The 25,855-nt window shown below is 51.9% G+C and overlaps 1 protein-coding gene across 2 annotated transcripts in view; it reads right to left on the reverse strand.

Annotated features, from left to right (window-relative positions):
- NTN1 (netrin 1) overlaps positions 1–25,855 on the reverse strand; it is a 238,902-nt gene that overhangs the window by 41,697 nt on the left and 171,350 nt on the right. For both annotated transcript variants that reach the window (XM_017849238.1, XM_017849239.1), the window contains exons 4-5: positions 18,493–18,642; positions 15,484–15,537 (exon numbers count right to left, since the gene is read on the reverse strand). In XM_017849238.1, coding sequence (XP_017704727.1) covers positions 15,484–15,537; positions 18,493–18,642 — 204 coding nt within the window. The remainder of the gene's footprint in view (positions 1–15,483; positions 15,538–18,492; positions 18,643–25,855) is intronic.

Raw genomic sequence — 25,855 nt, forward strand, 5'->3', positions numbered from 1 at the left:
TGTCCGTCGGAACTGTTTTGGAAGTTTCTCTGGGAGGTCTACATGTGACCTTCCCAGCGAAAGGTCAGATACAGTACTCAGGGATCTGTAGGATCCACGGCCAAGCCTGAACTCCTGCGCTGTGATTCTCTCGCTCCAGTTCCCCTTGCTCTCTGGTCTTCTAGAGAAGAGATGCGAGAGGTATCAGTGAGACTGTCATTACTGAGACCAGCTGGACACAGGAGGGAGGACACGGGACCTCAGAGAATAACCACCAGGTTTTTCTACAGTGTAGGGCTCTTGGAGAGTGGACAAAACAGAAATCCACAGATGGTCCCCAGATTCCAGTAAAACTTCCTTTCCCACCAAATCACTTACCAAGTATAGCAAAGGTGGCTGGTGCCCCGCCCAGAGCCCCTTAACTGGGCCTATGCACCCAGCTGCACACAGCTCACATTTGCACCCTTCTCTGAATGTTTGCCCTTGACGGATGGACACTGCTTTCCCTGGAGAGATCTGGGAGGTTACATGTGCCCTTCCTTAGGGCACAGTCCATAGCCAATGGCTGTCTGACTTGGGCAGGAATCACTACCCAGCCCTTTTGCCTGTAAGTATGACAACTTCTTGGATATGATTCCCGAGCTCCCGTGGGATCAGGCTGAGGCTAGACTTCCACTGCAGCCTTGTTTCCCAGTTTCTTCCCCTGCACTCTCCTGCTTCCCTCATGCCTTTACTGGTTTCTCCTGAAAGCACCCCCTCCATAAATCACCCACACAAGAATCCCTGTCTTGAGCCCCCTGAGGTTCTGGAGAGAATTAAAGCCAAAGACAGCAGGGCCCCGATAACCTGGGTGGATGGCTGGCATCCCACCCACAGCCATCAACTAGCCTCAAAGAAGAAGAGGGAAGGGGTAAGTCCAGGACAATTCCAAAAGGTTACCACCTTCTTGGAGGCTTCTCTGTCTGGTGAAGATGGAAGCTACTCTGAAGATACCTTGGACCATGGGAAGATTTTAGATGCTGAAGTGCAATTTCCTAATCCTTGGGCTGAAGGAGGTGGCCTCCTAGGACAGAAGGAAGGCTGGTCCAGGAGACTAGTGGAGGGGAAGAGGGATGCTGGTAGATGCCTAGGGCAGCTTCAGCCTGAAGAAAATCTTGAAGCAGTCTTCTCTAAAACCTATTTCCCCTTCCATGAATTTCTTTTCTTTCTTTTTTTTTTTTTTTTTTTTTTTTTTTTAATGCTTTTTTTTTTTTGACAGAGTCTTGCTCTGTCATCCAGGCTGGAGTGCAGTGGCGTGATCTCAGCTCACTGCAACCTCCACCTCCTGGGTTCAAGTGTTTCTCATGCCTCAGCCTCCCAAGTAGCTGGGACTACAGGTGCCCTCCACCACGCCCGGCTCATTTTTTTTATTATTAGTAGAGACAGGGTTTCGCCATGTCGGCCAGGCTGGTCTCGAACTCCTGACCTCAGGTGATCTGCCCACCTCGGCCTTCCAAAGTGCTGGGATTCCAGGTGTGAGCCACTGCGCCTGGCCCATGCCATGAATTTCTAATCCCTCTTCTGGAGAAGGAAGTTTTTCTAAGCCTCTGTGTCACTCCATAGCTTCCTGCTTAAAAGGATGGTCTGCTTGAAGGACCATGGTAAAGTGGCAACACTGGTTCTGCCATTGACTCACTGCATGACCTAAAACAAGCCACTGTCCTCCTCTGGGCCTCAGTCTCCCCGTGTGTGAGATATGCAGGCCCATCAAATGACCTATCTCTAGGCTCCTTCTGATATTAAGATCCTGAATTTCACTCTCAGGATGCCTTTTTGACAATGCTATGCTGAGGAATGTCTAACAACTGGCTCTCTGGGGAACTTAAAAAAATGTGCTTTGATTTTACCATTTGTCAGCTTCCGAAGTGTAAATATTCCCACCGTGGCCAATTTCAAACTCCCAGCAGGACACCCAGAACGCAGAATTGGGAAGAGATGCATAGTCGGCCCTCGCGAGCCAGTGTGAGCAGGTGCGAGCCAGCTCCACACACCACCAAGCTTCACATGCCTCTCTGTGCAAAATAATTTCAGACCCCTGCTTCATTCCTGATCTCTGCAAACAGAAGGATTTCTCCTTTCCTTAATCCCACAATACATTGTACTACTCTCGAGCAGAGACCACAAAACTGTGCAAATGACACCTGTCACAATCTACCTTAGGAAGGCACTGACCTCTCTGGAGAAAGGAATGGGGAAGGGCAACGCCCCGCTGGCCGCCTCCCTCCTAGACACCAATCCACTGCCCTTACTGAAGCCTGAAGCCCTGCCCTGGATGGAAAAGACAAGTCCCATGAGCCATGCTCCAGGGCAGAGGCAGGAGACTTGTATCATGTGGCCACACAAACAGCTTTAGGAGCAGAGGCAGAGAGCTGCGAGAGGAAAGTCCTGCTCAGCAGGAGGTGGGGCTGGGGACGGCCAGAGCATAATCACACCAGCCACAGGAGGCAGCCGGTAGTCTCCTGGTCACACCACTACTGTGCTGGTCCTTCCAACTCTGAAAGTCTATCTCCACAAGAGCAAGGCTGCCTGGCAACTGGCTAAACAATGTCCCCACCAATCCATTCTCCTCTTTTCTTTCCTCCCGTAGGGTTGAGCACCCTCCTTGGTCCAAATTCCCCATAATTTCAACATAGCCCTGAAAGAACCTCCGAGGCACCCCCACCACTGCCCAGGTGCTGTGTCTGAGAACACGAGGCTGGCTCCGCACCCCAGGCCCTGCCCAGCTGCTGACAGAACAGGGGAGGACAGTGGATAGGGTCTGGTGGCCACAGTGGCCTCCAAACCAGGCCTTCCCAGGCCCCAGTGATTTTGAGCTGGGAAGGGGCCAAATTTATCCTTTAGCCCAACTCTTTCATTTCACGGAGAAGGCTGGGTCCAGAACTACCAAATGGCTTGCCGAATGCTTTAACTAGAGTGGGGTGAAATACTCAAAACCCATGATCTCCAGTAAAGGATTGCAGTGATGGTTATTATTTAAGTCTGGAGTGGTTTTAGATCTGGCAGGGTATTTAAGTAATTAGACGGACCACTGTGGGTCCTTTCCAACCCCCTGGGGCTTTACTGGGGGGCTTTACTCACCCCAGTTCAGTGGCTGCGGAGGTTAGGGGCAGGAGAGACTGTACGCTGAGGGCCTCAGGCCAGGTGTGACCCAATTGCTACAAGTCCCCTCCCACCACAGCCCAGGACCTCTACAGGACTCTGCAAGGGGTTTCAGGCCGAGCTCTGAGCCTGGGCCACCTGGGTCTCTGCATCCATCCCTGCCTCAGCCTAGCTCCACAGCCTGCACTGCCCCACCCCTGCCAGCCTCTGCCAGCAAGGTCACTGTGACAGCTGTGTGACACGGAGGTAGGTCCCAAGGACTCCCATCCTCTCTCTCCCCCTGACACCTGTCACTTGTCCCGTTCCCATCGGCCATGCTCCTTGATCCCCCAGTGGGAAGTGCTCCCAAGAAGGGCTGAATATTCCGCCCCCACTTGCTCCTCTGGCCTCCCGGCTCATCCCTTTATCTTCCTCAAGACTGGTGGCAGCTCCACCTGCAAAGGCCCAGAGACAGGGGAACAATGGGGGTCCTGAAACCCACCATGCAAATGGCTTCTTTGTGTTCCTTGGGGTGATGGAGGCCCAGGGCGGAAGGGTAGGGGGTGGTAGAGCTCGCCTGGCCCTGCTCACCCCCAGCCTGACCTCTGCCCTGGCCCTTTGTGCAGGTCCCAAAAGGGAAAAGAGAGGAAAGGGACGGGGTGGGGAAGAGGCCAGGGAAAGTGAGGGAATGAGGAAGGTGGGGGGTGTAGGAGAGAGATTGAGGGAGACGGACAGCAGAGAGTGAGAAAGAAGAGAGGGGAAACTGACTTGCACAGGCCGCTCAGAAGCAGGTTCTCCTGGCCAAGGGGAAGTAAATGTTAAGCTGCACCCTAGGAAACTGCCATTTTTGTGGATCTCAAATGGTCATATACAGCGGCAATTCCGCAGAGTCTGACCTAATACATATGGGCTGTCTGATCTCAAGGTGGGGGGCAGTGAGCAGGTCCCCCGCACCAGAAGAGTCCCATGGCCCCTTGGCTTGGGCTCTGCCTTTCTTTCCTGGACCAGAGTTCTGGGAACCTGGGCTGATGTCAGAAAATCTGGGTTTGACCTAGTGGTTCTTAGCCAGAGGCTCTTCTGTCCCCCAAGGGACACTTAAGTATCACAACTGGCCAGAGGGCAGGTGTTGGCATCCAGTACGAAGAGGCCAGGGGTGCTGCTTTATATCCTACAGTACACAGGGCAGCCGCCACCTCAAAGAGATCTCCAGCCCCCAGGTCAACAGTGCGAGACTGAGAATCCCACGGTTTAAACACCTTAAATAATTGTTGAATGTCTTTCCGTTTCCACACCTTCTGACCCCACTGCTCACATCCCACGAAGCCACAGGACTGGACGTGGCAGTGCCTCTTTTTTAAGGGTAGGTGACATTAACAGTGACAGCATGTACCACACGGAGAATACTTTCCATCTTACATGCCACTTTGCATCCTCAAAAGCAGCCCAGGAATGGCACCCAGATGCATTTCTAAATAGAGTACTTCATATATCACAACACTGCATACTGTTTTTTTTTTTTTTTGAGACAGAGTCTCACTCTATTGCCCAGGCTGGAGTGCAATGGCACGATCTCGGCTCACTGCAACCTCCGCCTCCCGGGTTCAAGCGATTCTCCTACCTCAGCCTCCCAAGTAGCTAGGATTACAGGTGCCTGCCACCATGCCCAGCTAATTTTTGTATTTTTAGTAGAGACGGGGTTTCACTATGTTGGCCTGGCTGGTCTCGAACTCCTGACCTCCGGTGATCCACCCACCTCAGCCTCCCAAAGTGCTAGGATTACAGGCATGAGCCACCGCACCCAAACCGCATAAAAATTTTTTTTTTTTTAGTCGGAGTTTCACTCTCTTGCCCAGGTTGGAGTGCAAGGGCGCCATCTTGGCTCACTGCAACCTCCACCTCCCAGCTTCAAGTGATTCTCCTGCCTCAGCCTCCCGAAGAGCTGGGGTTACAGGCATGCACCACCACGCCCAGCTAATTTTGTATTTTTACTAGCGATGGGGTTTCTCCATGCTGGTAAGGTTGGTCTCAAACTCCTGACCTCAGGTGATCCGCCTGCCTCAGTCTCCCAAAGTGCTGGGATTACAGGCGTGAGCCACCGCGCTCAGCCGCATAATGTTTTAATAATTAAACCAGTGAGCAAAACAGCCGTCAGGAGACATTTGGGGGAGAACCAAGAAATGTTGACTATGGACTATGTATCAAATGATATTAAGAAACGCATTGTTAATTTTGTTAGGTACAATAATGACATTGAGATGTTCTCAGTTTTTAGAGGTGTATTCTAAAATATTGAGAGCTGAAATGTCATAATGTCTAAACCTCTTTAAAAGTATTTTAGCAGAGGCCGGGCACGATGGCTCACCTGGTACTGTGTGTGTGTGTGTGTATATATATATATGTATATATGTGTGTATATATATATATACACATATATGTATGTATGTATGTTGTTGTTTGAGACGGAGTCTCGCTCTGTCACCCAGGCTGGTGCAGTGGTGCGATCTCGGCTCATTGCAAGCTCTGCCTCCCGGGTTCACGCCATTCTCCTGCCTCAGCCTCCAGAGTAGCTGGGACTACAGGCACCCACCACCACGCCCGGCTCATTTTTTGTATTTTTAGCAGAGACGGGGTTTCACCATGTTAGCCAGGATGGTCTCGATCTCCTGACCTCATGATCCGCCCGCCTCGGCCTCCCAAAGTGCTGCGATTACAGGTGTGAGCCACCGCACCCGGCCAATATTTTATCTTCCAATTTAGACATTCTTCCCACATCATTATATGGCTATCCCATTGCCGAGTAACTCAAGCTCTACTCAAAGACACGTAGGTTGTGTTTCTCTTTTGTTATTATAAGCAATGCTGCAATATTCATCTCTAGCTAAATTTTGGCACACATCGCTATTTCCTTTGGCTAAATTCCTAGAATTGAACTGAGGGGGTCACGGATACCTTTGGATACACAATGCCAAATTACCCATCATACAAGTGCCACCAGGTTACCCTCCCACCACCAGAGTAGGTGAGTACCTGCTTCCCCAACCCTTTTCAACACAGAGAATAATTACTTTTTATTTTCCAAACAGTGTCACTCTAATCTCTAGATTTTTTTTTTTTTTTTTTTTTAGACACGGTCTCACTCTGTCACTCACGCTGCAGTGCAGTGGCGTGATAGCTGGGACTACAGGCGTGTGCCAGCACCCCTGGCTTTTTTATTTTTAGTAGAGACAAGGTCTTGTTGCCCAGACTGGTCTTGAACTTCTGGGCTCAAGTGATCCTCCCCCCTTGGCCTCCCAAAGTGCTGGGATCACAGGCATGAGCCACCATGCTCCATCCCTAATAAGCTTTTAAAAGAGTATTCTTGTTAGTGCTATTTATTTATTACTAGTAAGTTTAATGCTTCCTATGTTTATCACCATTTGTACAAATTCTCTAAATTTCTAGTTCGCTTTTTTAACCCGATTACGTATTAGGATCTCTTATTGAATTGTGAAAGTTCTTTATTACCAAGGATATTATCTTTGGTCAACCATGTCACAGATATTTATCTAACCTTCTAGTTTGCCTTTTATTTTGCACATAGAGATATCTGAGATACGGAAGTTTTCCACTTATTATTTTTTGAGACAGAGTTTCACTCTTGTTGCCCAGGCTGGAGTGCAATGGCACGATCTCGGCTCACCGCAACCTCCGCCTCCCAGGTTCAAGCGTTTCTCCTGCCTCAGCCTCCCGAGTAACTGGGATTACAGGCATGCACCACCACGCCTGGCTAATTTTGTAGTTTTAGTAGAGCCGGGGTTCCACTATGTTGGTCAGGCCGGTCTCGAACTTCCCACCTCAGATGATCCGCCCGCCTCAGCCTCCCAAAGTGCTGGGACTACAGGCGTGAGCCGCCACGCCCTGTTCCACTTATTATTTATTCAAAATCTTTCCTTTTATGCTTTTTGACATTTGTATCATGTCTAAAAGGTTTTCCTCACATCAATATTACATTGATATTCCTATGTATGTTATTCTAGAACATTTAAGGACTTATATATTGAAAGTATATAAATCTTTAATCCATTGGTGATATACAGCATATTTTGTTATTATTGTAAAATAAATAGCCAGTTTTCCCAGGACAATTTACTGATCAATTCATCCTTTTCCACACTCACAGTCACAGCTTTACCATATGCTAAGTGTTTTTTTTTTTTTTTTGAGATAGAGTCTTGCTCTGCCGCCCGGGCTGGAGTGCAGTGGCCAGATCTCAGCTCACTTCAGCTCACTGCAAGCTCCGCCTCCCAGGTTCACGCCATTCTCCTGCCTCAGCCTCCCGAGTAGCTGGGACTACAGGCGCCCGCCACCACGCCCGGCTAGTTTTTTGTATTTTTTAGTGGGCGCCCGCCACCACGCCCGGCTAGTTTTTTGTATTTTTTAGTAGAGACGGGGTTTCACCGTGTTAGCCAGGATAGTCTCGATCTCCTGACCTCGTGATCCACCCGTCTCGGCCTCCCAAAGTGCTGGGATTACAGGCTTGAGCCACCGCGCCCGGCCAGCTAAGTTCTTATATCTACATTTGAGTATGTTTCTAGGCTTTATTTTTCTAGACACAGTCTTGCTCTGTTGCCCAGGCTGAAGTGCAGTGGCATGATCTCGGCTCACTGCAACCTCCGCTTCCCAGCTTCAAGTGATGCTCGTGCCTCAGCCTCCCAAACAGCTGGGACTACAGGCGCACACCAAAAAACCACGTCCAGTTCATTTTTGTATTTTTTGTAGAGATGGGGTTTCACGATTTTGGCCAGGCTGGTCTCGAACTCCTGGCCTCAAGTGATCTGCCTACCTCTGCCTCCCAAAGTGCTGGGATTACAGGTGTGAGCCACTGCACCTGGCCTGTTTCTAGACTTTCTATTCAGCATTAGTGATCTCTATTCCTACACCAGTACTACAATCATTTAAATAATCCTGTTTACAATATCTTTCAATATCTGGTAGGGCAAATCACCCTCCATTAATCTTCTTTTTAAAAAATTATTGGCAATTCTCACCCATTTATTTTTCTGGCTGAATTTAGGAATCGTGTTTCATGTAATTGGGATTTTGACCAGAATTATGCTAATATGCAGATTATTTCTAGGAGAACTGACAGCTTTACAATTTTGGGTCTTGCCTTCCCAGAACGTAGCAAGACTCTGCTTTTCTTGTGTTCTTTAGTGTTCCTTGGAAAAGTCATGTTCTTTTCTTTATAGACATTCTGTACTTTATTGCTACATTTGTTTCATATTTTTACTGGTTTTCTAGTTGAGACTGTTTCCATTATCATAAAATTGACATGCATTCACTGAGGACTTACTACAGGCCACGCTGACCTTTGTAGGTTCATTTTTAATGGCTCCTTGCAGAATTCTCTTAGTTCTAACAACCTTCGGCTGATTCTTCGCTGGTGGAGGCTTTGGGTTTATGTTCACCCATTCTGGGATTAGCTGATTTGCCTGGCCAGTCTCACCCTGGCTACCTTGTGACCCCAGGGTCGGAGCTCTGTTAACTGTTCTCTAGTGCTCACCACCTGTAAGGCTGGTCATCCCAGTTCCAAGCGCCAACCAACCACACTCACCAGAACCCCTTTAGTTGGCACCTGTAAAAAGCAGGGGCTTTTGACTGGCTGCCCCTCCACGTCTCTTTGGTTTCAGGTCACCCCTCAGTGGATACTTGAGTTTGTCTTCTTTCCTAGCAGGATGTTACCACATAGGATTTGTTGTTGTTATCTAAAATTGACCAAACAGCGTAACTTTGGCTGGACACGGTGACTCACCCCTGTAATCCCAGCACTTTGAGAGGCTGAGGCAGGCAGATCATGAGGTCAGGAGTTCGAAACCAGCCTGGCCAACACGGTGAAACCCCGTCTCTACTAAAAATACAAAAATTAGCCAGGCGTGGTGGCGTATGCCTGTAATCCCAGCTACTCAGGAAGCTGAGGCAGGAGAATTGCTTGAAACCAGAAGGCAGGGGTTGCAGTGAACTGAGATTGTGCCACTGCACTCCACCCTGGGTGAAAGAGCGAAACGTCGTCTCAAAAAACAAAAAAAAAACGTAACTTCTGAGAGAATGGCATGGTGGCCAACACCACTCACAGACTCTGCGTCAGGGCAACCACAGCCAGAATCGCAGTGATGCTGCCTGCTAGGGCTCACCAATCTCTCTGTGCCTCAGTTTGCCCCTCTATAAAATGGGGGAGATGACAATACCTAGCTCCATGGGTGGAAGAGATGATTAAACAGTTAATAATACAGAGCATTTGGAACAGTACCTACCACAGAGCAAGCATCTTATGTATATAAATGCTGTCTCCTCCTTCCCTGAGCCAGAATCCATTTATCTTTTATTCTGGGCCTGGTCCAGTCTTCTCTCAGGATAATACTAATCTGATGGTGTGTTAATGACTTCACTGGTCATTTATCTAAATGGCTAACCCAGGACAGCCTAACATCCCATTTCATACCACCCTTTGAAACCAGTGCCTTGGTCAATTACTGGGCCTCTTTACCAGTGGCCTGGGCTGTCTGCACAGCCAGTGATCCCTGCTCCTACCAGGGGTCTTATCTGTGGACCCCACAGCTCCCTTTCTGCTATACCGAGAGCCCTGAAGCCTCCCTACCTGGGACTCAAGGAACCAGATCCTTCTCAGATGCTTCCAAAAGGGGAGAGAGGCTCAGGCTGTGCAGCCAGAACTTGAAGCCATGTACCCACAGCTAAAGGGCTAGAAGACAACAGAGGACTTCCGCCATCCCCTCCAAAGGTTCCCAGTGAGTGAGGCGACAGGAAGGCAAGCATGTCCCCCCTTGCTGCCTATGCTCCAGTGCCTTGTCTCCAGGACACTCACTCCAGCCCCAGACAAATCAGACTCACTTTACCCTTGGACTCTGATCCAAAGCACTTGATTTTTTTTTTTTTTTTTTTTAATTGTGGCAAAATATACATAAGATTAGCACTTTTTTTTTTTTTTTTTTGAGATGGAGTTTTACTCGTTGCCCAGGCTGGAGTCCAATGGTGTGATCTCAGCTCACTGCAACCTCCACCTCCCTGGTTCAAGCAATTCTCCTGCCTCAGCCTCCCAAGTAGCTGGGATTACAGGCGTGCGCCACCACACCCAGCTAATCTTATATTTTTAGTAGAGATGGAGTTTCACCGTGTTGGTCAGACTGGTCTCGAATTCCTGATCTCAGGTGATCCGTCCAGCTTGGTTTCCCATAGTGCTGGGATTACAGGTGTGAGCCACCGCACCCAGCCAGATTTAGCATTTTTAAGTGTACAATTCAATAGCATTAAGTCCATTCACAACACTGTACAACTCATCACCACTATCAAGTTCCAGAACTTTTTCATCACCCAAAAAGGAAAACCTGTACCTATTAAACAGCTGCTCCCCAGTCCCTAGCAACCCCTAATCTGCTTTCTGTCTCTGGATTTGCTTATGCTGAACATTTCAGATACACAGAATCATGATATATAGCCTTTGGGTCTGGCTTATTTCAATCAGCATGATGTTTTCAAGGTTCTTCTGTGTTGTAGCACATGTCAGAACTTCATTTTTTTTTCTTGAGACATGGCCTTGATCTGTCACCCAGGCTGGAGTGCAGTGGTGCAATCACGGCTCACTGCAGCCTCAACCTCCTGGGCTCAGGTGATCTTCCCACCTCAGCCTCCTGAGTAGCTGGAACTATAGGCGTGCATCACCATGCCTGCCTTTTTTTTTTTTTTTTTTTTTAATGGAGAGATGAGGTTTCACTTTTTGCCCAGGCTGGTCTCAAACTCCTGGGCTCAAGCAATCCATCCGCCTTGAGCCTCCCAAAGTGGTGGGATTATGGGCGTGAGCCACCGCACCTGGCCATTCATTTCTTCTTATGGCTAAATAGTCCCTGTATAGATATACCACATGCTGTGTATCTGTTCATCTGATGATGGACAGGTAGGCTGTTTCCACCTTTTGGCTATCATGAAGTCAAGCTCTTGACCTTTAACTGGTTTCTAGTTCTTACCTCTCTGCTTGGTTCAGGCTCTACCATGAGCTGCTGGAAGGCTCTGACAAGCCCACCATGCAGCTCCCTCAGTTGCTCCCTGCCTTGGGCAGTCCAACTTGTGACTTCCCTGAGGTCTTCAAAAGCCAATCAAGCTGACTCTCCATACCTGTCCTCACGCCAGCAACTCCCACCCCAGTCCCACCTTTCTGGATGGAGAAGCTGGCTCAACCCCTCATTATACCGTGGCACTTGTATTTTTCATGTCAATTTGTTTTTTTAATTGAGCCCTTTGAACAGGCCCTCCACTGAGTCACAGGCTTTACTGAGATCATCCCATTCAATCCTTACAACAGCCCTAGTGGCAGGGTTGCGATTACCCCATTTCACAGACGAAGAATCCGAGAGAGGGATCAAGCAGCCCTCAGGTCTCGGCCTCCCATTTTAGTGCCCTTTTCTCCCTCCCCACAATCCCTTGTCAATACCGCATTCAAGTCCCATCAGCTCATTTTCCTGTATTCACCCAGCTGATTCCCTATCCTGGTAAACAAAAGCCTAAACAAGAGAATCCATGCTTATCTAGGTTGCAGGTCTATATAAACCCAACTTCCTTCCATGAAGAGGCCACCGGATGTGACTTCTCTAAGGGTACAGGAGAAGTAACCCCCACCCCCACCACACAGGCCTGGTAGCACCTGAGTGCGGAGCGTCTCAGAGCAGTTTGGCTGCCAGGCTCTGCGGTGTTTTCCCTTCAGACTACCATCAAGGTAATATGCACAATTGCCCTTGGCAGCCACACCCACCCCAGGCTGGGACTGCTGAGGCAGTTAGCCAAAGGCACCAGGTAAGGCCCCGAGCACCTCCAGAAGACAGGGTTGGGAGAGAGAACCTGGGATCCCTGACGGGAGATGGAGGGAGCTCAGAAGTTGGCCAGCTCCATGCTCCTGTACCCCCAGAGCGCTGGGTCCAGCTCCCACTCAAAGGCAGCTATGATTCCTCAAACCAAGGAGGCCAGCAAAGGCAGCCTTTCCTGCCTCTGGACCTCTTTGCTGTGTTTCTGCTGGAAGGCCCATGGGCAGTGGTGAGGTGGAATTGGCTGCCATAGGCACTGAGGGCCAATCATGCACCTCTCCCAATTTCACATTCAATGACATCTCATTGGGTAGCCAGAAACCGGCCAGGGAGGGAATATTGACACCAAGGGAAGTGGCAGATGCTACACATTGGCCCCACCCCCTGCCCCAGGCAGTTGCTAAATATTTACCAGCACCTCCACCCACACACAGGCCTCTGCCTGGGATGTGGAACAAGTGGACCCTCGGGGCAGACCGAGAACAAGCAGGCACTTCTGAAGAGGAAACCCCAGCAGGAGGAGCTCACTCCTGCCACAGCCAGCCAGGGAGGGAAGGGCTTGTGGAGCACTGGGTCCACCCCTTCGTTCTTCCAGAAGGCAGAAGGGAGACGCCATTGCATTGTCCAAGTTCTTAGAATCAGTGAAGGGCAAACCCCACGTCTCCTGGCTCCACACCAGTCTCCTCCCACCAAACCAAGTGGCCACCACAAAACCAAACAATTTGCAAATCAAGAACTCCCCTTGAGCTGATAGGTGGGGAAGGGGTGGGGGAGGGAAGGCAGGTGTCTCTCTTTTATCCTTGAGTGCTGAGGTCTCTACAACCAGTAAGTAGGTAAGTGCCGGGGGAGCCTTGGGCACCATGCCCTTCTTGAGTGGGTGGTCCCTCTCTCCCTTCCTCCTTGTTTCCCTCCTGGTCTCCCCGGCCCCAGACCCCCACCCAGACACTACGTTCCTCGTCTCCCTGGCCCATGACGGTTTCCCAGCTAGCTCTGCGAACAGGTCAAGAACATTCCCGGAGTGAGCTGGCCCTTCAAGGGGATGAGTTCAGGGGAAGGTTATGTCCATCAGCTTTCAGAACAAATTCTCAGCTTATTAATTCTCCTCTGGTACGCAGGCAAAAGCAAACAAGCTTTTCTCGGGCAGCCTCGCACAGAGGCCTCCCCTGTTCAAACACAGCAAGAGTGGACAGGTTTGGGAGCACTGAGCTCCCAGGCCCCGCTTCCCGGGGGGCCCTCCTGGCCTCCTGCCTGCAATGTCTCAGCCGCTGAGACAAGGCACGCCCAGCCTCTCTGTGGTGGGAGGCCCCACGGTCCAGCACTTGTGTCTCAGAGATGGTTCCGGTTCTCTGGAACATTCTCTGGGACAGACGCCCTGGGCATCCCAGGACCCCCAGAGCAAGGCAGCGCAGGTCTGGTCAAAGCTACAAACATTGCTACAGGCTTCCAACCTGCTCACTCAGCCTCTCTCTGAGGAAGGTACTTTATAAGGGTGTTTATTTACTGCTCGCTTCAGTTTAAACCATACTTTTAAAGGTTCAGAATGAGGAAAGGAAATAAACAGTAACAAAGTCAAGCAGTCTGAAAAGTTAAACAACCCAAAGAAGACATTTCAAAGGAGGAGGCTGCAAGTATTCATAAGCAGCCGCTCCAGAATCTTTTGTCTGGCGGAGCCAAGAACCTCGGAAGTTTTATACCAGCTTCTTGCAGCCTATGTAGAAACCTCATGACGTCCCTCCCCCTCCACATCTTTCCCCATTTGCCCATTTCTGACTTGGAAGGGAAAAACTCAAAAGTCAAGGGTTTGTGGGTTTGTGAGAAACCCAGAGTCAAGCTACAAGGACTAGAGAAATGGGGGGAGTGAGAGACAAAGATGGAGATGGAGAGAGATCTTTAAGGTCTGTCTTGCTTTTGCATGAGCTGTGGACGCAGCCCCTGCTCAAAAGCCTCAGTCCTCTGCAGTGTGCACAGCCTTAAGATCTTGTCCAGGTAAGTCTCAGGCAAGGACGAATGCCACATCAAGGAGAGCAAGAATCGAAGTTCCATTTAAGTATCTTCTACCTTCAAAACTGCTCTCCCCTAGAGCTGAACTAATTTAGGACGTTCCTTTGAAATGTGCTGTGACAGAGAGAGCTTCTTCTTTAGCTCTGTCAACCAGTCTCCCTGTCACGCCGCTTCCTTCAATCCTTTCTCTTCGCCATTTCCCCTGCGTGGGGCTCAACCAAAGGCCCCTGAAGGCTCTGCAAACAACGCAAGACTGAACTGTCTCTGGCTTTCCCAGCGCTGCCTCTGGCACTCCCTGAAATGCATTTCTGTCCCTTCCTGTTTGCTGGCTGTTTGTGGACCATGCCTGTGCAAGTGCTGAATCTGTCTTCTCTCAAGTTTCCAGTGCACTGCCAATACTCTCCAAAATCCAGTCTGTATCCTAAAATATTCAGGCGGCCACCTGGGTTTGCAAGCTCCTCCACACCTCCTTATAGTCCTTTCTGGGGGAGGGAAAGGGTCCCCAGCACGAGCATGAATGTCCATGCTGGGGTGCCTCACTGTCACCTTCTGCCCTCTTCTACCCCAAGGACCAGTACACAAAAGCCCTGTGTGACCCCAGGACCAGGACTGTGGGTGCAGGCCTGGGCTGCTCTCAGCAGGGCATCCGGCAGGGCTGTGCCCTCTGAGTGCCCAAAGCCAGAGCTATGCAACCTTTCTTGTGTCAAGGACTGGTGAAGCCTGTGGACCCTTCCTCAAAAAACATTTCTCCACGCTAAAATAAAATACACAGGTCTACAAAGGAAATTAATAATACTGAAATGCCACTGCCCAAATATCTTTAAAGACCCAGATTGATGGTATGGTTACGTTACACGAGTGCTTCTTTATTAACGATTATAAATCAGGATCTAGCAGCGGGTCTAGTAACTTCTGTCGTTTTGAGAAGCAATAACCAGCATGAACAATATTTATGATATCTGCACCAGCTAGAATGTGATGTGAAAACCGCTGTGACTTCTGCCGGTGACCAAGGTGCAGGCTTGGCCGCATGCTGCGGTCTGCGGCCTCTCTTTGCCATGGAGGAAATGCTAAATTTTCAGTTGGAGGCGAATGAAAATGAAGATGTGATTCTCCCCCACGCCCACCTCCCAGGCCCCCTGCATTCTGCTTCTGTGCTCCTGTACCCAAGCCTCCTTCTGTATCCCCAGCACCTGGCTCCTTCCTTCTCTGCAGCCCCAGGAAGGAGTGACAGGCCCTCAGCTTGGAAGGTGTTGGGCTGGTGGGCAGCTAGTGGACAAATAGAAGGAGCTCAGTTTTTAGGGTTCCAGGCTTGGGAGAGAGGTACCATTAAAATCTCCTCCATTTGATTCTCAGAGGGAAAGTCACAACACAGTGTCCTGTAGCTCCAGCTTCTTCAGTGCAACCCAGGGGTGCCAGTCATACGGAGCAGACCCCAGATAGCGGTTAGAGGAGTCTGGGCTTCCGAACACCCCTTCCCCGTTAACCCACCCCGCCACACAGCAAAAGTGGGAAATTAGAAGCGAAGGGGGCAGTTTACCTTCAGGCTCCTCCACGCTGCTGGCTGCAGTCGTCGGCGGCGCTACGGGGATCTCTTTGTGAGGTTCAAGACGGGGGCGAGGGGAGGTGGTGGTGGAGAGAAAACAAGGTAAGACGACATGATTTTTTGACTTTAGAATGAGCCCAGCACAGACTCCTCCCAACTTCCTGGGACCCTCCCCTCCATTTCCCACTCCCCGGCTCAAGAAAAGTCAGAGGAACAGAAGCCGACAGCGGCATCCTGGGCAGGTGGTGTTTTTCTCCTTTCGCCTAGCAGGGGGGCGTGAAGGCAGGAGGGAGGCGGCAACACAGAGCCTGGCCTTGCCCCCACCCCCGGGCCTGACATCAACTCAGCTCCACCCCTGGGGGGAGGGAGAGGGGCTTCCCCAGGCCACTCTCCTCATCGTGATGTGGCCACCTGGGCCCTGCTCATCTCTAAGCTCAACTCGCAGGTGGAGAAGGATCCATGGCAGGACGGCACACAAGGTGCTGGGAACCTGCCCAAAGGAAAAGGTTTCTCCCACATGCAGAGAAGTGTTGGCAGCACGGCCCAGGTTCCTACGGCCTCACCTCTCAGGTGCTAAGGCATTTTCTTAGTGGGCAGCATGGGACCACGAGTGCAGATCCAAGAGCCTCATAAAAGCTGGTGCTTCGTTTTGATTATTCTCTATCTAATACAGCAATTTGGCCAGGTGCAGGGGCTCACATCTCTCATCTCAACACGTTGGGGGCCCAGGGTGGGAGGATGGCTTGAAATCGGGAGTTTGCAACCAGCCTGGCCAACAAAGCAAGACTTTGCCTCTACAAAAAAGAAAACAAATTAGCCAGGCGTGGTGGCACGCACCTGTAGTCCCAGCCACTCAGGAGGCTGAGGCAGGAGGATCCCTGGAGCCCAGGAGTTTGAGGTTGCAGTGAGCTATGATGGCACCACTGCACTGCAGCCTGGGCAACAGAGCACTATCCCGTCTCAAAAAGTATATATAATAATAAACATTTAAAAAGCAGTTGGTTCCTACTACCTGCCGGACCCCACCCTGTGCTCAAGAAAGGAGAGGCGGTTCATCCAGTCCCCACTGTTCATTGGTTCAGCAGCCTGGCACTGAAGCTCTGGCTTCCTCTTTCTGGACATGGCCAAACCATGGACCAGAAGTCCCCAAGAGGAAGGGACTCACTTCCCCTGGTGACCACGAACCCCACTGACTCTAGCCACCATCTGACTCTTGGCGGTAAAACTCTGACTCCCAGATGCTAAACAAGCTAGGATTTGAGGCTTGGTGGAGGGACATGGGCTACTCAGGCCGGGAGGCAAATGTGAGAGGCACCGGAGGCATCTTCTGCTCCTTTAGGAAGAACAAGTCGGGGACACAGTCCTCAATGTGGGGTCAAATCTTGATCTCAGGCAACTGTATTAGCAACAACCACCCATAGGTGCTCTGTCGCAATGGGTTATTAGGAAGCCGGACCTAAAAAGGCACCTGGTCCCAGCAGAAACATCCCGGAGGCAACACCTGAATGGTCCAGTCTAATCCCGCAAGTCCACAAATGGAGCCGAAGCCAATGGCCGCAGAGCCACTGTGACCACCAACCTCAGCGCCTGAGGTCAGCCTGGCTCTGGGACGCCCACGCAGGCCCCGTGGCTACCCAAACTGGGACAAAACAGGGCATGAGTCCCCCAGGCACGGTCTGGGACCTGTAGCTCTTCCCTTGGGAAGAGCACGCGAAAATTCAGGATGGAGCCCCAGGTTGCCCGGTAGGGAGCAATGCTCTCGCCAGGCATCAGCCCGCCCTTTGCCAGAGGAGGGGAGAAGGCACAGGCTGGGAAGTGAGAGTTCCCAAGGGTTCAGCCTCTGATTCAGAAACACCAGCTCTCATGTCTAGGCTTGATCTTTCCACTTGGGGATTTGAAATGTTGGTTCTAACCATTTCTGAGCAACCTGAGAACTCCTAACTCCCTAAAGAAGGAAGACCTCAGTTTCCCCATGTTTTCCGAACCCCAGATTTCCTCCCAGCTGTCTAAAAATGTTCACCTTGCAGAATGTGGATGGACAGAAGGATTCTGACGAACCGTGAGGCTGACAATTGGAGGTTGTTGTGAAACCATTTCAACCTGCTCTGCCCTGGATGGGTGCTGAGCCCCCTCTACCGAGGCTTGGATCCTGGTCATTTGCTATTAGCAAGCCCCTGAGAACAGCTGTGCAGAACTCCTCAGGGTTGCTATCATCCTTCATTAGGGCCACAGGTGCGGTGCATGGAAGCCCTGCCTAGCTCCTCTCAAAGGCCCTGGGCTGTCCGTCCTTTCTGTTCTGAACCCACCAGGGGCAGAGGGAAAGCCGACATTCCGGCAATAGTGACAGCAGCACGCCTGGAATGGACCCACCCCAGATCCAGGGTCCAGGGTCCAGGTGGACAGTGAGAATGGGGCCAGTGCTGAGGACAGCAGCTTGCTTTCCCCCAGAAACAGGAGACCCAGTGTTTGTCAGATAGACGGCCTCAGACAGGCTGGCTCTGCTGAGCCCCCAGTGGCTTCTGTAAGAACTTCTATGAGCTTGGGGGGTCTCCCACGTGGACTCAATGAGCATGAGGCCTTGAATGCAGGAATGCACATTGACCACAGAACCCACTGAACGGGCCAGGCACGGTGGCTCATGCCTGTAATCCCAGCACTTTGGGAGGCCAAGGTGGGCGGATCACCTGAGGTCAGGTGTTCAAGACCAGCCTGGCCAGCATGGTGAAATCCCATACTCTATTAAAAAGACAAAAATAAGCGGGGCATGGAGGCATGCGCCTGTAATTCCAGCAACTCGGGAGGCTGAGGCAGGAGAATCACTTGAACCCGGGAAGCAGAGGTTGCTGTGAGCTGAGATCATGCCACTGCACTCCAGCCTGGGCGACAAAGTGAGACTCCCTCTCAAAAATAAAAGAACCCACTGAACGTCAGTGACCAGCATCCTCAAAAGCTCACTGTCCCCCACAAAGCCAGAGACTTGAAAAGCTGGTGCCCCACACATACTTATGCAGGGGGCAATGGGCGAGCGGCTCTGCTGGTAGCCTTTGGCGCAGCGGTTGCAGGTGATACCCGTCACGCCGTCCTTACAGGGACACTGGCCGGTGGTTTGGTTGCAGGTTTTGCCAGCGGCGCCCACGGGGTGGCAATCACAGGCTGCAGAGAACACAAAATGGGAGGGTCAGACAAGGGGGAAGGGGCCAGTGCATCCCCCCACCAGAGCCCTCCCTACCCAGGGTGCCTCCATGGACCCTGCCCTAGAGGAAAAGCAGCAAGGGAGAGCAGGCCCAGCCAAGCCCAAACGCACTCCGGAAGCTCTGACACTGGCCACCCGCCTACCTGGAAACGGGGACTAAAAACTAAAATGGACCGACCTGAAGAGACTGCTTTGGCAGCAGGAAAGTAAAGTGCGGGAGCCCTTTTGGAAGCCCAGGAGGAAGGCTTTCAAATACCTTCTCGGGAAGGCAAATCCAGCAGCCCTGATCGCGCCTGGGTGGAGGAGTCAGGATTTGAGGGTACACGTTCCCTTGACAGGGTCAGCCTATGCGTTTTCACTCCGTCCTCGACCAGCTCCCCGCCCCCAAGTTTTCTTGCCGACCCAGGGCATGGGAGGAGTGGGGTTTGAGGCCTGATGAAGCTCTGGGGTTTGCCAGGTTAGAGGGAGTCACAGGGAGGGGTGGCTCCCCCAGCTGCTGCCCCCCACCCCTGACCCTGCTTTGCAGCCAAGGCAGCCTTCTGAATCACAAAACCCACACACTGTTGCACTACAAAGGGTCACAGTGATCATTTAAGTTTAAAAGCTTGATTAAATGTGCAAACAAAGACAGGAGAGGTAAAGGAAACTCCCAGAGCCCCACAGGAAGGGAACAGCCAGGCTGGGAGGTGAAGCAAGGCTGGGATTCTCAGGCCAGCAACTACGGCTCCACAGAGCAGGCCCCCCACCTTCCTCCTGGGCTTGAAAGGGTGGAGAGGTAGGGTTGCCCACCCCGTCATGCTTCACGGAGGCTCTGTTGCTGTGTCCTAAGGAGCCAATTCCAGTAAGAGAGTAGCCACAGGACCTCAGGAGGATGTCCCGCCAACACAGATGCTCCAGGCAAGAACAGCTATACCTGTAGGCACAGGACGCCAGCGTTCCCTGCTAAGTCCTGCCTCCCTGAAGCTAGGCAGTGGCCTCAGAGCGGTGAGAAAGGGGAAGACCGAAGGAAGGAGGCAAATGTCCTGCCCACACCCTGCCCAGGAGGCTGGAGGTAGGGAGTCGTCTGCAGCAAGGCGTCCTGCAGCAATTCCAGGTGTCTCCTGGTGGCTGCTAATGTGTTGTTCCTCCTCCCAAAGGAGGAAAAAACCCAAGAATGCAGGTGAGAGCAGTTTAAAGGAGCCAGATTAGAACTTCCCAGCAAGCACTGCTGGGCGTGAGCACGGGAGTCCGTGGCTCAAAACACGGCCTCTCCCAGCCCAGCTAGTCTCAGGCCCAGGAGTGGCCAATGAGGATAATTAGGAAGAGGAGGGAGGGAAGAAGGTGGAAAGGAGAAGAATGTGAGGAATTGTTTGTTGAAGTTGTGTCTGGACATGCAAAAGCTCCTGGAATCACTTGGAGTGAGGGTCCCGGGACTGGGGGTGCCCCCGTCAGGTGGGAGGACGGTGGGGGCACAGGCCCTGGCACAGGGGCAGCCTACAGGGCTCCCTGCCTGTGAAGCAGATGGAACTGCTCCAGTCTCGCTACTACTTCTTATAGATAGAAGGCCTTTTTTTTTTTCTTTTGAGATGGAGTTTCACTCTTGTTGCCCAGGCTAGAGTGCAATGGCACAATCTCAGCTCACTGCAACCTCCACCTCCCGGGTTCCAACGATTCTCCTGCCTCAGCTTCCCAAGTAGCTGGGATTACAGGTGCCCACCATCACGCCCAGCTAATTTTTTGTATTTTCAGTAGAAACAGGATTTCACTACGTCGGCCAGCTGGTCTCGAACTCCTGACCTCAGGTGATCTGCTCGCCTCAGCCTCTCAAAGTGCTGGGATTACAGGCATAAGCCACCGTGCCCAGCCAAAAGTAATGCCTTCTGTTAGGTAATCGTCTTTTTAGATGTACCCTAAATTCAAGTTCATTCTCTGTTGTCTTTTTCACTCAACAGTAAGAAAAGATCCAGCCTTGATGGCCCATGGAGGCGTGCGGAGGAGGAGGAGGAGAGGGGGGGAGGCTGGAAACGGCCTCCGACCTTTCCCTATGGCCTCTTCAATTCATCCATGGTAGGAAGGGAGATGGAGCATGGGCAGTGCCTCTAAGTCGGCCGTGCAAACGCAAAGGGCCACAGCACAGGCTCCTACCGCCTTCGAAGCCCCCTGATGCAAGGCGTGAGCATCAGGGGCTCAGGCCAGCTGACCTCCCTTAGCCAGCTGGTAATCCTAAGATTCATGCCAAGACATTCTCCCCTCCAAGCTGATGGAACACAGCTGTGGACCAGTAACTTCTGGATCCTTGGACTTGGCTGAAGGGAGGTCACCAAAGCTTGCTCGGTCACTGCACCTTCAGAGCCAAGTCACACGTGGACACCACCATTGGCCCAGGTGGTCTTTATCTTGGCAGCGGCCGACCCAGAGCAGACTCTGGGTGGAGTCAGGATGGTGCATTTTTCTGCCCCATGGCCCCTGACAGCTGGTGACCTGCTCAGCTGCCTGGACTGGCACCAGCTGAGGTCTGGCGGAGTGAGGGCCGTCCTGGGTAATGGCAGGGCCACTGTGTCGGCTGTGTGCGGCAGGCGCTTCCTAAGGGCCCACCCTTTGGTCCAACACAAGCTGATGCTTGCTGCTAATGTGTTCCTTCTCCAAAAGGACCAAAACATTTCCAAATCACTCCAAATCGCTCTTCTAAAATTTTGCAAGAATCTGACCTATCTGTCTGGTTTATGGAGGCAGCAGGCTGACTTGTGTTTCCACACCAGCAGATCATTGTTCTAGGAAGGGAGGCAATCAGGGTCCTACAGGGTCTGCCCAAGGCAGGGTATTCTTTAGCAGTAGCCGCCCCGTGCAACTCCTGCAAACTCCTTAGCACATCCACACTCTCTCATACGCGTCGAATCCCTTGGTCCTCGCAACAGCCCTCTGAAATGTGCATGACGGCACAGAGGAGACCACGGACCGGCAAAGAAAACTGCAGGAGAAGGCCGGGGGCCATGCAGAGAGGTAGAAAGGGCCTGGATCTCTGAGGGAACCACCCTTTCTAAATGGCCCCCTTCGTATTTCTTGTTCTGCAAGGAGAAATAAGCTCCTATCTTATAATACGAAGTAGCTTTTCTGTTACCTGTACCCAGTGCAATCCTAACAGACTTGCCTGGAATTCATTCTCAATCCCCAGCCAAAGGACTCCAAAGTAAGAACTTTTCCTAAAAATTCACTAATCGAGATGGCCCCCATTATACCCTGTGTGCAAAGGGTGAGTTTCAAGGTGTAGGCAGAGTTGACAGATGACAATGCCACACTATGGCCTGGAAAGCGAGAATCTGACTGGCTGAGGCCCTGGCCCTGAGGAAGAGAAGGTCAAAGTCACCTCACTGTAGCCCCTTGACCCTGAAATACACACAGACACAGACACATCAAAGTGCCTACTAGGCCGGGCATGGTGGCTCACACCTATAATCCCAGCACTTTGGGAGGCCCAGGTGGGTGGATCACGAGGTCAGGAGATCAAGACCATTCTGGCTAACATGGTGAAACCCCGTCTCTACTAAAAATACAAAAAATTAGCCAGGCGTGGTGGCGGGCGCCTGTAGTCCCAGCTACTCAGGAGGCTGAGGCGGGAGAATGGCATGGACCCGGGAGGTGGAGCTTGCAGTGAGCTGAGATGGCGCCACTGCACTCCAGCCTGGGCAATAGAGCAAGACTCCATCTCAAAAAAAAAAAAAAAAAAGTTCCTACTAACACAGAGAGACTCACGCATATTCCCAGAAACGCACAGATACAAGCAGGCTCCTACTAAACCTCCCTCTCTCTCATCTACACACATTGACTCACAAACACACAGACTCTTATCTACAGACTCACCCACACACAGACATATACTCAGATCCACAAAGCTACACACACAGACACAGACACACACAGCCACATGAGGCAGGGAAGGGGAGGTGTGGAGTGAGCTGGGGAGAAGGTGGAAGTTAGGTGAGTGGAGGTCTTTTCCTTTGAGGGGAGGGGGGCGGTCCGGTGAGGGAGACAAAGAGCCTCCCTTATTCCTCTGAGAACGTGGTCTGGGTCAGAATGTCTTCCACCACAGGAAGCCGCTGGGTGGCTCCCATGTCCCTGGAAGTCAGCCACTTTTTTCAGAGGGAGGTCAATCTCTTCCATGGCAGGTCACCCCGTGTGCACAGAGCAGGCAGCACCTGGCCATGGGAAACAATGTACCCAGGGATTTTTTCCATAAAGAGAAAGGTGAGGCCAGACGGAAGCCCAGGTCCCTGAGAATGCGGCAGGATCAGGTTTCCCATGAACACGGCAGGCTGGAGAGCCTCCCAGTGAAGCAGAGAACCCAGGCGGTCCTTGCTCTGGGTCATGAGACAGGGACAGACAGTTCAGGTGACCCAGGTGCTTTCAGACAGGTAAGAGGGGATCCAGGTCTGGCCTCCACCCTCCCAGTGAGCCTGGGTTAGTGCCTTTCTCTCTCTGGACCACCAGTGGCTCATCTGTAAGGACGGGGGTCTCCCTCTAAAGTCCCACTGAAGTGACTTACAACTTAACAGGCTAAGGTTTTTGTCTAACTGCTGGGTCCAAAGGAACCAGGGTGGCAGCGCCCACCCTTTGACCATTGCCTCTTCTGCTGCTGTTCCTCAGTGTCTTGGCAAGAGGCCAGGGGAAAGGGCTCCTGTTGCAGGGCACAGCAGGCCTTCCATACTACTACTACATACTACTTCCATGCTACTGCTGGCCCTGCCTGCACCAGCACCCACCTGCATGGTGTCAGAATCTTGTTGAGATTTGGTTTGTCGGTGAAGAGAGGGGGTACCTAGGGACTTCTGAGAGCCCTGGCAAAGTTGACCTGGATGGCAGGTGGTTCTCATCCTCAGCTTCCTGTGCCCAAGTAGCTGCCTTTCCTCGCTCCCTCTGACACTCTCTGAAGGGATCACTGAGGCTCCTGGGCTCTGCCAGGGAGGACACGTACTCCTGAGCCTGGCACCCTCTCCACTGAAGCACATACTGAGGCTTTCCAGAAGTCTGTCCTGGGCTCCTATCCAGACGTCTGGCTACTTTTCCTGAGGACTCTGGCTCCAGGGGCTCTTGGGGTCAGGTAGAATCTTCAAATGGCAGCAGTCCAAGGCCACGTGCCCATGGAGGACAGGAAAGCCAGCTTGCCATGAGGCCCTCTGGAGCAGCTTCAGGTAGGACAGGGGAGACAGGACAGCCCCAGCCTCCACCTTCACTTCAGATACCACCACGGCCACCACCCAGGCCTCTGGCCAGTCTTGAAGTTCAGCTTCTGGCCTGACCTTGTGCTATGGGCTAAACTGTGTCCTCCCTGCCACACACATGCTGATGTGGAAGCCCTAATCCCCAGTACCTCAAAGTTGGATGCATTTGGAAATAGGGGCTTTAAAGAGCTCATTAATTTAAAGTGAGGTCACTGGGGTGGACCCTGATCCAACATGACCGGTGTCCTTATTAGAAGAGGCCATCAGGACACAGATGAGTGCAATGGAAAGACCGTGTGAAGACAGGGAGAAGACGGTCATTTGCAAGCCAAGGAGAGAGGCCTGGAGCAGATGTTTCGGAACAAAACCAGCCCTGCTGACACCTTGGTCTTGGACTTCCACCCTCCAGAACTATGAGACATAAACTTCTGTTGTTTAAGCCAATCAGTCCGAGACACTCTGCAGCCTGTGCTGACTAACACACCTGTGTGGAGCCTCAGGTAAGCATCTTCTTCTCCAGGGCCCTCCCAGGCCTGTCCTGTACTCATGAGAAGGAAGACTGCCCCACCACTCCACCAATGAACTCTTTCATCCCCTTGCTCCCTGTGGAAGTCACCAGCTTTGTGGGAGGAGGAAAACCTTCTCCATGGTAGGCCATGTCTCTGAAGGCACCCCAAATCCCCGCAGGCCAGCAGAGCAGCTCTCGGCTTCCGTGATCTCTAGAGCCCCTGCTGGCTCTGATTCTCAACAGGTCTCACAGCTCACAGACCATCTGAGGGCTGTTCTCAAAAGGGTACTGGCAGAGGTCTTGAGCAGGAAGTGCTGCAGGTCCTAACAGCCCTCGGAAGGCTGGCACGGGCTCAGAGAAGGGAGACCTGCAGTAAGAGGTTCTGCCAGGAGCCCTGCCCCCTCAGCAGCCCCCTCCTCACCTGTATAGCATGCAGGACATGCCCTCTGTTCCAGTCCAGAAGAAGAAAGGGCTCACACAGCAGGTGCTGAAGGCATCCCTCCCAAAGTCTGATGGGAAACTCCCTTCCTCATCCTCACAAGACTTCCAAGGGACAGAGGAACACAACAGACAGAGAAACCACCCTGCCCTGAATCCCAGGACATTGCCCCAGCAGTGAATGTGGAAATCTTGTCAAGTTTCCCTAGGGAGGGCTGATCCCTGGAGCCTACTGTGAGGCTCCATGTGACTCTAAGGGCTGCACCTGCCTATGGCCCTCCTGGGTTGTGGGGAGACAGTCTTCTCTGCTTTGAGTAGGACCAGTCTGCATAAGTGGACACCATCCACAAAGAAAGTAGGGGTGGATGGGGCCCTGTGGACAGGCCCCACTGCATGGGCCTGGCTGCTCTCTGGCTGCTGTGGAGGTCAGGGAGGATGACTGCAGCAACATGCTTGGTGCAGTGAGGACAGTCCGCAGAGAGAGCAAGGGCCAGCATCTTCAGAGAAAAGCAGGATCCAGAGGCTCCCCAGGTCCCCATATCTCTTGTGGGTGTTAGGCCTCTTGGGGGAAGCCTGGTGGGACCCCCCCACTAGAGGTGACACTGGAGAGATGATGTCAGGCACAAAGAGGTGTCCACGCACCCATTTCTTCCCCACTCCCCAAAACAGGGGTGAAGGATCGGCAACCGAGAGAAGAAACATGGGAAAGCCAGCAGGGTGTTCTGGAATGGAGGGGACCTAATGTAACGTGGCAGCGAAGACACCAGACGGGCAGAGCTTTTGGAGGCGGGGTAGACAGAGATGCCAGGGGAGGGGAGGGAGTGCTCACCCAGGGAGACTCGTCTCTAAGTGAGTTCAGAGCTTTGAGGTATGGGAGATGGGGAACAAGGAGGCCCAAAGACGCAGTGTCAGAGAGCCCTAGGGAAGGAGTTTCTTCTTATTGCTATTATTTAATTTGCATAGAATAAAAATCACTTTTTTGGTGAATGGGTTTTATCATGTGCATAAATTCCTTTTTTTTTTTTTTTTTTT

Source organism: Rhinopithecus bieti, unplaced genomic scaffold, assembly GCF_001698545.2.
Source record: "Rhinopithecus bieti isolate Rb0 unplaced genomic scaffold, ASM169854v2 scaffold_31527, whole genome shotgun sequence".
NCBI classification, from domain to species: domain Eukaryota; kingdom Metazoa; phylum Chordata; class Mammalia; order Primates; family Cercopithecidae; genus Rhinopithecus; species Rhinopithecus bieti.